Source organism: Callospermophilus lateralis, chromosome 13 (assembly GCF_048772815.1).
Source record: "Callospermophilus lateralis isolate mCalLat2 chromosome 13, mCalLat2.hap1, whole genome shotgun sequence".
In the NCBI taxonomy this organism is placed as follows: domain Eukaryota; kingdom Metazoa; phylum Chordata; class Mammalia; order Rodentia; family Sciuridae; genus Callospermophilus; species Callospermophilus lateralis.
Genome location: NC_135317.1, coordinates 18,724,841 through 18,737,611, shown reverse-complemented (window position 1 = coordinate 18,737,611; position 12,771 = coordinate 18,724,841). Strand labels below are relative to the sequence as shown.

The 12,771-nt window shown below is 39.3% G+C and overlaps 1 protein-coding gene across 1 annotated transcript; it reads left to right on the top strand.

Moving 5' to 3' along the window:
• The first annotated feature begins 1,107 nt into the window (after positions 1 to 1,107).
• On the top strand, positions 1,108 to 8,656 carry Idi1 (isopentenyl-diphosphate delta isomerase 1). The gene is made up of 5 exons (XM_076873051.1): positions 1,108 to 1,521; positions 3,313 to 3,485; positions 4,137 to 4,229; positions 4,791 to 4,921; positions 6,946 to 8,656. Exons 1-5 carry the CDS (start codon positions 1,391 to 1,393, stop codon positions 7,261 to 7,263), a joined length of 846 nt encoding a protein of 281 aa, XP_076729166.1. The 5' UTR covers positions 1,108 to 1,390; the 3' UTR covers positions 7,264 to 8,656.
• Positions 8,657 to 12,771: the final 4,115 nt, after the last annotated feature.

Sequence of the window (12,771 nt, the reverse complement as noted above, 5' to 3'; positions counted from 1 at the left end):
AAAAAAATCAATGAATTTTAACACAACAATATGAAATGTTCATTTTAATTCAGAATCCAAATAGCAAATAACCTTTAACTAACATACCTGTTTTGCTGTAGTATTAAAAAAGTTACTATGATCATTTGAGAAAGCTATTAAAATACTTCTCAATTTTCAAATTATATATCTTTCTGAGGCCAGACTTTATGTATTTCAGCTTATACAACATATACAGCTGTCTTCTACTAGACCAGAAATTAAGATTTGCAAAAAATGTACAATAAGTCTCTGAATTTTTTTGTTTGGAAAAAAAATTGCATAAAAATGCTATTTTGCTAAAATGTCACTTGTTAAATTGCAATATAGTTATTACTCCTAAGTGAATATTTTAATGTACCAATTTTAACTTTAATATAAACATGTACAAACAATAGTAAGGAAAAGCTTTGGGGGGTTCTCAATAATTTTAAGTGTAAAAGTGTCAGAGACCAAAAAGTTTGAGAAGTGGTGAACCACACGTGATTAGGTGACAAGTTCAATATTTTTAATTTCTCAGAACAGTAAATAAGTTTTATTTCAACTTTGTACATTTCATGATTGTTTTAAAATTTACAAACAATTTCACATGTAATCTTAAATTTATTCGCATGAGAAAATGATTGCCACCTTAGGGCTTAATAGGGTGCCAAATTAATCCTACCCAGTGTAGAACGTTCCCCAACCTGCCTCTCTGTCCCTCAGCTTTGCTAAACAATTGTTCTCGAGTTGCAAAGTATCTAGGAAATATCACTGTTGTAAAACAGTGGAGAAAAATTCTTCAACGATTCCAAACTGGTCACGCGTGGGGCGAGAGGTGAGTCTTCTCAACGGACCCTGAACGGTGACTCCTGGGTTTTCCCTGACTTCCATCAACCTAGCCGGGCGAAAGTCCCGTGCCGCCCTCCGCAAGCGTTCTCCAGAACCGGGGACTGCACGCCAAACCCCCACTGGGGACGCCCACGCTCCGCGCACCCTCTCCAGGTAGGAGGGGGCGCGGGTAGGACTCGGCGGCCAGCTCCGAGGCACCTGACGTCAGCAAGTACCCCAGCAGCGCCCCGGCCACGCCCTTTCCCCGCCTCCTGCCGACGGGTTTGCCCTGGGGCACGATTGGCTGGCAGTCGGCAGGCGAGTGGCAGCCAGGCGCCTGCCCAGTTGCGGGGCTTCTCCTCAGCGGCGTCGCAGGGTCCAGTGACCAACCCAGCCTCCCTCCGGGGTCCGTATAGCCTCAGGCTCTCCGAGAAGGGGTCCCCACGCTCCCCGAAGGCTCCGGCGCGTCTCCGGAAACCGCGGTCAGGAGAAGTGGCACCACCGCTCGACAGCCTAGCGCGGCTGTGACGTCAGGCGGGCGCGAGCTGCGATTGGCCAGAGCATGTGGTGTGGGAGGGCGCTGGTGCAAGTGGTTGGGCGCGCGGCTCGTGGGAGGAGCCAGGGAGCGGCGAGCGCTGTTTTCCGAGCTCAAAAGGGGCGCGCTCCTGGGCCGGCTAGCATCTCAGGCCTGAGGTACGCGGGGATGGGTGGGAGGTTGCGGGGTGGACTGGGAGCACAGGACGGGGCGTGGGGACTCTTTGAGCCGCGGAACTTGGGTCACCGCGGCAGCAGCGGCGCCCACTCCCCCTGGGCCCCGGGTGCCCGACTGCAGGCGGGTGGGTTCTGGGGCAGGGAACACTGCCAGCCGTGGGAGTCGGCGTCGACGGGGGCGGCGGTGGGCGCGTGGACCGGGAGGGACTGGGCAGGGTCTGGTGGCCCCCCCGCCGCGGCTGCGGACTCCTCCTGGGCTCCCTGTGCTTTGGGGAGATGGTTAGAGAAATGCCAGGGCTGGTAAGGGAAGTCCGGCTTCCCCTGCGGAACCGGCCTGAACCCCTGAGTTACTGCAGCGTGGGCGCCTTCACTTGTCTGCCCTGGCAGGAGGAGGTCAGTCCAGCCTTGCTCCTCCAGTTGGAGGGCGGGCTTGCAGGTTTTGTGCCTTGGTATCCATGTGCCTGTTTTAAAGGAGTGAGAGTGTGTGTATCAGAAATTATGGAACAAGTTCTTCTAGCTTTAGGCATTTTAGACTTTGCAGGAAAGTGTAGAAAGCCCTTTAATAACTGGTTAAGAGGAGAAGAGTTGCTCATTGGGAGCATCCTGGGCTCATTTTAACAGTTTTAAGTTTAAATCATATACGGGTGATTTACAGTACCCTAAATGAGTCTGGATTTCCTAAGGGCAAAATCTGGCCTGCTGCCATTTTTTGTTATGTCCCATGAGCTCAAATGTTCTCATTTTTAAATGAAGAAGAATCAAAAGAAAATATTTTGGAACACGAAATTTAAGTGCAATTCAGGTATCAGTTTCCATAAATGGATTGATTGGAACACAACCATGCTTAGTGTACACGTTATGTGTGTTTGGGGCATTACCTAGTTCTTGCATTGCTTAGTCTACAAAAACAGAGTTGATAATGTCTGGCCCATTATAGAAAAAAAGTGCCAAGCACTGCAATGACATCCATTGAATATAGTAAATTTTGCCTATTTAGAATGAAATTAGCTGTGGAAGAATTATTGAAACAGTCACACAAATTATTTTACTAATTAGGAGCCCAGATTGAAAAAGACTGAATTAAACCTCACTGGGACATTGGTAAAAAGTTTTGGAATATTTAGCATTGAAAAGTGAATTCAGCAAACATTGGTATGTGGCATTCTTGAGCAGCTTTGTAGAGGCAGGGAATGGCAAAAATATTTGACTCTGGAAACACGGAATCCAGAAGTCAGTGTAAAAAAAAAAAAAATAGGTTGGGGCTGCATCATAGATGAACAAGATTCCTTAGGAAGAGGGGCATACAAAGGAAGAAAGACTGTCTATGAAGTGCAGCAGAATCTCAAGTCAAGAATTGGAGTAGAAGGCTGGGATATAGCTTAGTTGGTAGAGTGCTTGCTTCTCATGCACAAGGCCCTGGGTTCAATCCCCAGCACAAAAAAAAAAAAAAAAAAAAAAAAAAGGAAGAAGAAGAATTGGAGTAGGATGTTGAGTTGGCAGTTAAGAGAGTGATTGTGGTAAGTGATCAGCTGTGATTATCGGTAGGAAAAATGATGGTCAAAATAGGGCTGACCAGTGGGCCAGCAGCATTCCTGCAGGAGCCCAGTGGATATGAAGAGTGGCAAGGCTGCAGATTGGAGAAGCAGTCATAATTGATAATCCGTGAAATGGCCGAATTCATTATTGGGCTCAGATCTAGAACTGCTCCTTCACTAGGGTTCTATGACATTCAGAAAAATATGATATAATGGACTTTCTTTCTCTTAATATTAGTGTTTTAGGACAGATCAGACAATTTGTAACAATGCCTGAAATAAACACCAATCATCTAGATGAGAAACAAGTCCAACTCCTTTCAGAGATGTGTATTCTTATTGATGAAAATGACAATAAAATTGGGGCTGACACCAAGAAGAATTGCCACTTGAATGAAAACATTGACAAAGGTATTATTATTATTTTCTAGGCTTTTCAGGTTAGCTGAGAAAAGTACTCTGGTAAAGGAGATTCATTTTTTCTTTCATGGTGGAGGGGAAGGGCCAGGGGAGTGCTGCACCACTGAGATATATTCTAGCCCTAGGAGATGCAATTCTTAATCCTGTATCTTATGTTTGATTCCAGTTATGTGATATAATAAAAATCTGCCTTTCTGCCTTCCTTGGTTAATAGCTTTTTCCACTTCATGTCTTTTACTATGCCTATACTGGTTTCGTGTAAAACTGGGAATAGACTAATTTGTACCTGTCGAGCCTTTCTTTCTAATGAATGGAGAGAGGCAGGTATTGTAAAGGGGTGCATGTGTCTTCACAACTCCCCCAATAATAGAAGACTAATGGCCTAAGCTGAATATCTCTGAAAAAAAACATTTGGCCTGTAGCAAAGCTGCCAGGATCACTGTTTCTTTCACTTGGCAGCTAACTTCCTTGCTGGTATGCCAGAACTCTTCTCCATCACAGCACAAAGATTATTCAAAGGTAGAAGACTATGGGAAAAAAAGCAAAAATGGTAGCAAGTTGCTAGTAGTATTCTGAATTGCAAGGAGATAATTGGGCAAATAATTGATATTTTTTGACTAATGGTATTTCTTTTGCTTTCAGGATTATTACATCGTGCTTTTAGTTTCTTCTTATTTAACACTGAAAATAAGCTTCTGATACAACAGAGATCAGATGCTAAAATTACCTTTCCAGGTTAGTACACTTAATGTACAAGGTAGATTTTGGGGAACTTGTATTTTATTCTTTATCACCAAACTTCCTGGAGCTATGTCAAAAAGGAAAATCCTGGGAATGACATAATTTAATATTCTACATAAAATAAACTTACAGAATGTGTGCAGCCTAATTTAAACAGCAATAAAGAATATGTACTCAAGGGATAGGGGTGTGTGTGTGTGTGTGTGTGTGTGTGTGTGTGTAATGTTTTGTTTTGTTTTTGTGGTGCTGGGGATCGAACCCAGGGCCTTGTGCAGGCACTCTACCAAATGAGGTATATCCCCAGCCCTGTATATATGTTTTCTAAAACTTTGGGTCTTCTACACATTTTTGTCTTTTCAGTTAAAGAGGCATTAATAAAAATCTTACCTACAGATGTCCGTTTTACAAAACAATTACTGATAGCCCATTATAACTGATTTTAAAACCCTAAAAGATCTTTTAACTTATTTACCTATTAATTCATAAAAATTTTTCTTGATCTTTCAGACTTACCTTGAAGAAAAGTTAATTTATACCTGTATTAACATTTTCTAGGTTGTTTTACCAACACTTGTTGTAGTCATCCATTAAGTAATCCAGGGGAGCTGGAAGAAAATGGTGCCATCGGTGTAAGGCGAGCAGCACAGAGGCGTTTGAAAGCTGAATTAGGAATTCCTTTGGAAGAGGTAACCAACTTTATTGAGCAGTTATATAAGCTGAAAAATAAGTGTATAGTAAAACCTTTTTAAAAATATATGTTAAAAATTCTTTGGGGGGCTAGGATTGTAGCTCAGTGGCTGAGCACTTGCCTTACATGCGTGAGGCACTGGGTTCAATCCTCAGCACCACATACAAAAATGAAGGAATAAAACGGGGATATTGTGTCCACCTGCAACTAAAAAACAAAAAAAAAAATCTTTTGGCATCACTGGGGACTGGACCTGGGACCTTGCACATACTAGGCAAGTGCTCTACCACTGAACTACTCTTCCAACCCAACACAATTTTTGAATAAAGAACATTATTTAAATTTTGATTTCTTAATATCACTTCTCAGAATTTCACTCAGTACTGAAATCAGTTGACTTACTAATCAGTCTATAAAATTGACTAATTGGTCAAAACAATGATGGAGGGGCTGGGGTTGTGGCTCAGCGGTTCTATTGCACGTGTGAGACCCTGGGTTCGATCCTCAGCACCTCATAAAAAAAAATAATAAGTGAAATTAAGATGTTGTGTCCAACTACAACTAAAAAATAAATATTTTAAAAAAAAAAAAAAACAACAACGATGGAGCCAGGTATGGTGGCACATGCCTGCAATCCTAGCAACTTGGGAGGCTAAGTCAGGAAGAGCACACCAGCCTTAGAGATTTAGCAAGGCCCTCAGCAACTTAGCGAGACCCTGTCTCAAAAAATTAAAAGGGCTGGGGATGGAGCTCAGTGGTAAAGCACCCCTGGGTTCGATCCTAGTACCCCTCCCCACAAAGTGGCTATTTTCTTGTGGAAATTGTAGAATCTTGAACTACAAATCTGGTTGTGCAAATTGAAATAATTCAGTTTGCAGGCATGTGGTACACACCTATAATTCCAGCTATTCAGGATATAAAGGCAAGAGGATCACAAGTTCAAGGCCAACCATGGCAACTTAGCAGGACTGTCTCAATTTTTCAAAAAAGGGACTGTAGGTGTAGCTCAGTGGCATAGTGCCCAGGTTCAATCCCTAGTTTCAAAAACAAAAGCAATGAAAAAACCCTTTTTACCCCTGCTGTTGTCCTATGTATTTGTTTATTTTTACTGGTTCTTTTTAGTTATACTTGACAGTAGGATCCATTTTGATATAATTATACAAGCATGGAATATATTTTAGTTAATTTAGACCCCATTCTACTTAAACATCACCTAGGTAAATAAAGAGTATGAGTATCTCATCTAGTTAAAATGGTAAATTTTTTCTCCAAAAGTAAATCTAAAACATGAATGTTATATTTCTAGTTTAACTACTGTTTTTTTAAGTAATTTTATTTTTAGTGCATTGTGGTTATATGTAATAATGGGGTTCATTTTGACATATTTATAGATGCAAATAACACTTTTCTCTATTAGAATGCCTAGTACTATTCCTTCCCCTTCCCTCTCCCTCATCTTCTTCCTTTTCTCTATTGGACTTCCTCTTTTTTTTTTTAACAATACCTTTATTTGTTTATTTTTATGTGGTGCTGAGGACCGAACCCAGTGCCTCACATGTGCAAGGTTGGTACTCTACCACTGAGCCCCAGCCCCAGCCACTTTTAGGCCAGCGGGGTACTGGGATTGAACCCAGGGGTACTTTACCACTGAGCTCCATCCCCAGCTCTTTTAATTTTTTGAGACAGGGTCTCGCTAAGTTGCTGAAGGCCTTGTTAAATCTCTAAGGCTGGTGTGCTCTTCCTGTCTTAGCCTCCCAATTGGTGTGTTACACATAACATTGGAATGAATTGTGATGTTTCTAAAATTTTTTGAAAAAAAAATTCAACTATGTTTGGTTCTATGAAAAAAAATTTAAAACATGAAACAATGTAATAATTTTTCCATTTATCCTCAATAAGAGAATAATACTTTAGAATTTCTAATGCTACAACTGTACTGCTGTTCAAGATATTGATGAAATGTGGTGAGTTAATTTTGGATTACTTATTGTTGAGGTTTTAATATTTCTTTTTACATCCTAGGTTCCTCCAGAAGAAATGAATTATCTAACACGAATTCACTACAAGGCACAATCTGATGGTATCTGGGGTGAACATGAAATTGATTATATTTTGTTTATGAAGAAGAATGTAACTTTGAATCCAGATCCCAATGAAATTAAAAGCTATTTTTATGTGTCCAAGGAAGAACTAAAAGAACTTATGAAAAAAGCAGCCAGTGGTGAAATTAAGGTTACTCCATGGTTTCAAATTATTGTGGACACATTTCTCTTTAAATGGTGGGATAACCTGAATCATTTGAATCAGTTTGTTGACCATGAGAAAATACATAGACTGTGAATGTGTAAATGAATGATTATTGAAAATTTTCCTTATCTAGTAAACTTAGGATGGTTTTATTGTTGTTTTAAAATTGGATTCCCCATTAGGACAAGTTTCATGATATTTGGATACATTACAACCAGAGTTTGTGTGGGGGAAAAAATTCAGTTGGCATATAATTTTGTTTCACACCCCATCTACATGCACTGTTATTTGTAAAAAACATTTATGAGAGAATTGTAAAATGAGAGAGCAAATAAAATGTGAACTGACCAAATACACGGTTATGACAAATTGAAGAAATAGTAAAGTTCTTCATTTTTTTTATATTTTGAAAAATATTTTCAGAATACTCTGCTTTGCTGTTGGCCTGGTGCTTTATATGTAAATGAATTTGTATCATAGTCCAGAAAAATGAGCAAAGAAAACTTGTTTGCTTAGATCCTTTAAAACATTCCTTATTAACAGATTAAACTGTCAGAGCAGGTTTAAGGAAACCTGTGCACAGCCAACTCTGGGTATCCACACAGGTTTTGTTTTGGGACTCCCTTCATATCAAAATCTGCAGATGTTTAAGTCCGTTAGTTTGCCTATGACCTACACACATCGTCCCTTACACTTTAAAACATCTCTGGATTATTTAATAATGTAAATGCTACATAAAGAGTTGTTACACTATATTGTTTAGGAAACAATGGCAAGGAAACGTTTAATACACATGTGATTTTTTTCCCAAATATTTTTAATCTGCAGTTGATTGAATCCTTGGATATGTAACACAGATGTGGAGGGCCAACTGTATATCCTAATTTCTGTCATTCTAAGTTGATTTTGTGATTCAGCCTTTCTGAAAGTATCATTTTGATACTTTACAGTCAACTGTTAACTTTTGGTAATGATTTTTTTTTAATAAATTTTCTTTTAAAAAGTATTTACAACTTTGAAAAGTTTTTACAGTGCAAATTTCTTACTCTCTGTTGGGAATTGAGTCATACATTATAGGGTTAAGAAAACTATATGGACATTTGTTCTGGATAGTTCTTTGTTGTAGCATTAAGCAGCATCTCTGGGCTCTACACACTAAATGACATGACAACCAGAATTACACCAGATATTGCCAATATCCACTAGGGGGCAAAGTTGCGCCTTGGTAAGAACCACTGTTCTATATTTTTAATAGGGGAAGAATAGCGTGAAAAATCTGCATAGATTCAGATTATGCAATGGGTGTATGTTAAAAATGTACCTTGATTAATGCACTTTTTAAAATTGCCATAGATTTCTCCAGTTTGAAATCTTAAAAATAGTTTTATTATCTTTAAATGCTGTATAATAATAAAAAATTATTTCTTACAAAGCTAAATGTTTTATAATTCAATTTCTTGTTAATCCTGAACAATTAACTTATAACTTAAGACTGTGTAACAAGTATTTTATTGAGAACCAAACACAATAAACAGTTACCACATTTTAATACTGTTGTCTAGTTTATCAAATATTAATAAAATAATAGGTTAGACCTCTATTTTTTTTTGTTGTTGTTGTTGTTTGTTTGTTTGTTTGTTACCAGGGATTGAACACAGGCATTGCTTAACCATTGAGTAAAATCCCCTGGCCTTTTTATTTTTTATTTGAGTCAATTTTGCTAAGTTGCTTAGGGCCTAAATAAGTTGCTGAGGCTGGCTTTGAATTTGCCATCCTCCTGCCTTTGCCTCCTGAGCCACTGGGATTACCGGCCTGCGCCACTACATCCAACTCCATCTATAGTCTTTTTTTTTTTTTTTTTTTTTTTTAATTTTTAGTTATAGATGGACACAATGCTTTTATTTATTTTATGTGGTGCTAAGGATTGAACCCAGTGCCTCACACATGCTAGGCAAGCATTCCACCACTGAGCTACAACTGCAGCCCCGTCTATAGTATCTTTTTTTTAATGAAAGAGAATTTTTTAATATTTATTTTTCATTTTCGGCTAACACAACATCTTTATTTGTATGTGGTGCTGAGGATCGAACCTAGGCTGCACGCATGCCAGGCAAGCGCGCTACCGCTTAAGCCACAACCCCAGCCCCTGTCTATAGTATCTTAAATATGTTAAATGCCATAAATTTCAAATAGTTCTTTAGTTTTATTTTCTAGGAAGTTTTAGACTCCTCGCATGTGATTACTTTATAGCTGCATATAAGGAGTAGCTACTAAATTGGACAATGCAGTCTTAAATTGCTTCCTGGTGCTTTGTAAGTACTAGCAAGTGTCAGATATTACTGTTACATTACTAGTGTGCCACTGCAGCACATATAAGCATGAATGACTTAACTCCTTTGAACCACTGCCTTTTTATGAAGAATAATATTCTCCTGGAATATACCTACTTCTGACCCTAAAGGCAAGAATTTAGGTATGTTCGTTCTAAATTTGAAAGCTAACAGATTTTAACTTTTTTTTATAAACTAAAATTCTTAGTCTCCAAAATATTCAATTATTTGATTCTAGACAAACCATTGCCAGCTTCCATTTGGGACAAAGCAGAGGTGGTTTATGAGATTGTCTTCCATACTCATATTGTCCAGAGAATAAGGGAGGAAGGAAGGGAAGTTATTTTCTTACAGTGCCTTTCTGGAAGCTTAGGCATGTTAGCAGACAACTGGGGCATGAAAGAAAACAGGTGCAGGACTGATCACACAGCCACATTCCAAGGATAGGGTCGTAAGCAGATTTATTGTTAGGCCCCTGAAAGATTGCTCTGCAGAAAGAGGGAGAGCGGCAGGACAGGGAGAGCAACAACATCTCCCCCTTGAGCATTACGTTTTATAGTCGAGAATCATGGCTGTGCGTTAGGGGCGGGCTTAGCCCTTGTGACTGGCATAGCAAGCATCACCTGACTTTGCAGAAGGCAAGTTTCTGTTCGTTGGGAACAGACATGGGCATATCTTTTCTCTCTCAAGGAGAGACCAGTAAGTTTTTATCTTGGGTGAGTTTCTATTTCTTGAGAATAAGAACAGCATTCATAAAGTGGGGATGAGGAAAGGAAGATGGCTGTAATTATGCCAACAGAGCATGCCTAGGGTAGTTTTCAGGTGAAATTTGTCCTTCCATCCATTCCCTTGAGGATGCTTTATGAAGAATAAAACATTTCCTCAGGTGGGTCAGTCCCATATGTCGGACCTTACCATAGTGGGGGCTCCCTTGTGGGTTGAGGTATGCTGAATCCCTTGACAGGTGGGTTTGGTTTTGCCTTTTTAATTTTTTTTTTTAATTTCAGCTATATCTCTTCCTTGACCCAAAACTGGATGCTTTTGCAGCCCTAACCATGTACTTATGCATTGTACAGAATGGATTTGACCATATATTTGTGTGCATTTAAATATCATGACAAATAATTTTAAGCTTTACAATTGTCACACATTTTTTACCTTATCAGTGACATGCTTTAGACTCCCAAATTTAAATCTTAGCACAGAATTCTTTTTATTTTCATAAAGGTGAAAGATAAACAAATGGTATATTCAGATAATGGAATATTAATTATTCATTGCTATAAAGAAATGAGCTATTAAGCTACAAAAATAGATGCACAGCGCTAAGTGAAAAAAAGTCAAGGAAAAGACTGCATACTGTCTGATTCCAACCAAAAGGAAAAGGAAAGGAAAAACAGGAATAATGAGTGGTTGGCAAGAGGGGAGAGGAAAAAGATAAATAGGTGGGGCATGTGTGGTGAATACATGTCACTGCATAATTGTCCACACCCATAGAATGTCCAATACCAACAGTGAACTTTGATGTGAACTGGGTCTCTGGACCGAAGTGATATGTCAGTGCAGGCTCATTAGCTGTAAGAATGTACCACAGTGGAGGGTGTTGGTAATGGGGTTGGCTGTGCAGGAGCAGAAGCGGAAGGGATATGGCAATGCCCCGGACCTTGAGCACAATTTTGCTGTGAATCTGAAGTGTAAAGAAGTTTTAAAAACATTCAATTTGGCATTAAACATAAAAATGAACTTAACATCATTAATCAATGGGTAGCTACAAATTAAAAACCAGAATTTAAAGGACTGACATTACCAAGTAGTGACAGGATGTAAAGTAACTGCTGCACTTAAACTGGTGAGAGTGAAAATGTGCTACTATAAAAAATTAGTATGAATTGTAGCTAACAAGGGACATATCTGGATGGTTCTTATGGCTTGTTTGATTTCCATTTTGCTAATAGCATCTAGACTTTTGGTCCTCAGTGTGCAGATGTTGGCCCTCAGTTTGCAGAACCACGGATACTGTTCCGAGCCAGGAAATGATTGACATATTCATTATTATTTGAGAAGCTAGAGTATCCAAGTTTCTCATACTACCTTACAAATATGTGATGCAGTGTGAGGAGGATTTGTTCTCACGTAGAGCCTTTTAATGCATGTGCAGCCTGCTAGCTCCAGAAGCCCATGCAGAATAGCAATCTTTTGTGCAATTGCTATACACAATATGAATAAATCTTACAGAAACAATCTAAGACCAAAATGCCAGAATCATATTGTGTGATTCCAGTGAAACAAAGTTCAAAAAACAGGCAAAGCCAAGTGAAGATGTTGTAGGCCAAATAGAGGTTACGTTTAGGGAAGTAGAGCCTGAAAAGGAACGGAGGGTGTCTTTTGAGATTTTTTTCAGAAAGATTCTTTTTTTTTTTATTGGTTGTTCAAAACATTACAAAGCTCTTGACATCATATTTCATACATTGGATTCAAGTGGGTTATGAACTCCCATTTTTACCCCAAATACAGATTGTAGAATCACATCGGTTACACATTCACATTTTTACATAATGCCCTATTAGTAACTGTTGTATTCTGCTACCTTTCCTATCCTCTACTATCCCTCCTCCCCTCCCCTCCCATCTTCTCTCTCTACCCCATCTACTATAATTCATTTCTCTCCTTGTTTATTTTCCCATTCCCCTCACAACCTCTTATATGTAATTTTGTATAACAATGAGGGTCTCCCTCCATTTCCATGCAATTTACCTTTTCTCTCTCTTTCCCTCCCACCTCATGTCTCTGTTTAATGTTAATCTTTTCTTCCTGCTCTTCCTCCCTGCTCTGTTCTTAGTTGCTCTCATTATATCAAAGAAGACATTTGGTATTTGTTTTTTAGGGATTGGCTAGCTTCACTAAGCATAACCTGCTCTAGTGCCATCCATTTCCCTGCAAATTCCATGATTTTGTCATTTTTTAGTGCTGCATAATACTCCATGGTGTATAAATGCCACATTTTTTTATCCATTCATCTATTGAAGGGCATCTGGGTTGGTTTCACAGTCTAGCTATTGTGAATTGTGCTGCTATGAACATCGATGTGGCAGTATCCCTGTAGTACGCTCTTTTAAGGTCTTCAGGGAATAGTCGGAGAAGGGCAATAGCTGGGTCAAATGGTAGTTCCATTCCCAGCTTTCCCAGGAATCTCCATACTGCTTTCCAAATTGGCTGCACCAATTTGCAGTCCCACCAGCAATGTACAAGAGTACCCTTTTCCCCACATCCT

Coding starts and splice junctions, on each gene's coding strand:
- Idi1 (XM_076873051.1), top strand. CDS start 1,391: ATGTGGTGTGGGAGGGCGCTGGTGCAAGTGGTTGGGCGCGCGGCTCGT. Junction 3,486..4,136: donor GAATGAAAACATTGACAAAG/GTATTATTATTA, acceptor TTTTGCTTTCAG/GATTATTACATCGTGCTTTT. Junction 4,922..6,945: donor TAGGAATTCCTTTGGAAGAG/GTAACCAACTTT, acceptor TTTACATCCTAG/GTTCCTCCAGAAGAAATGAA.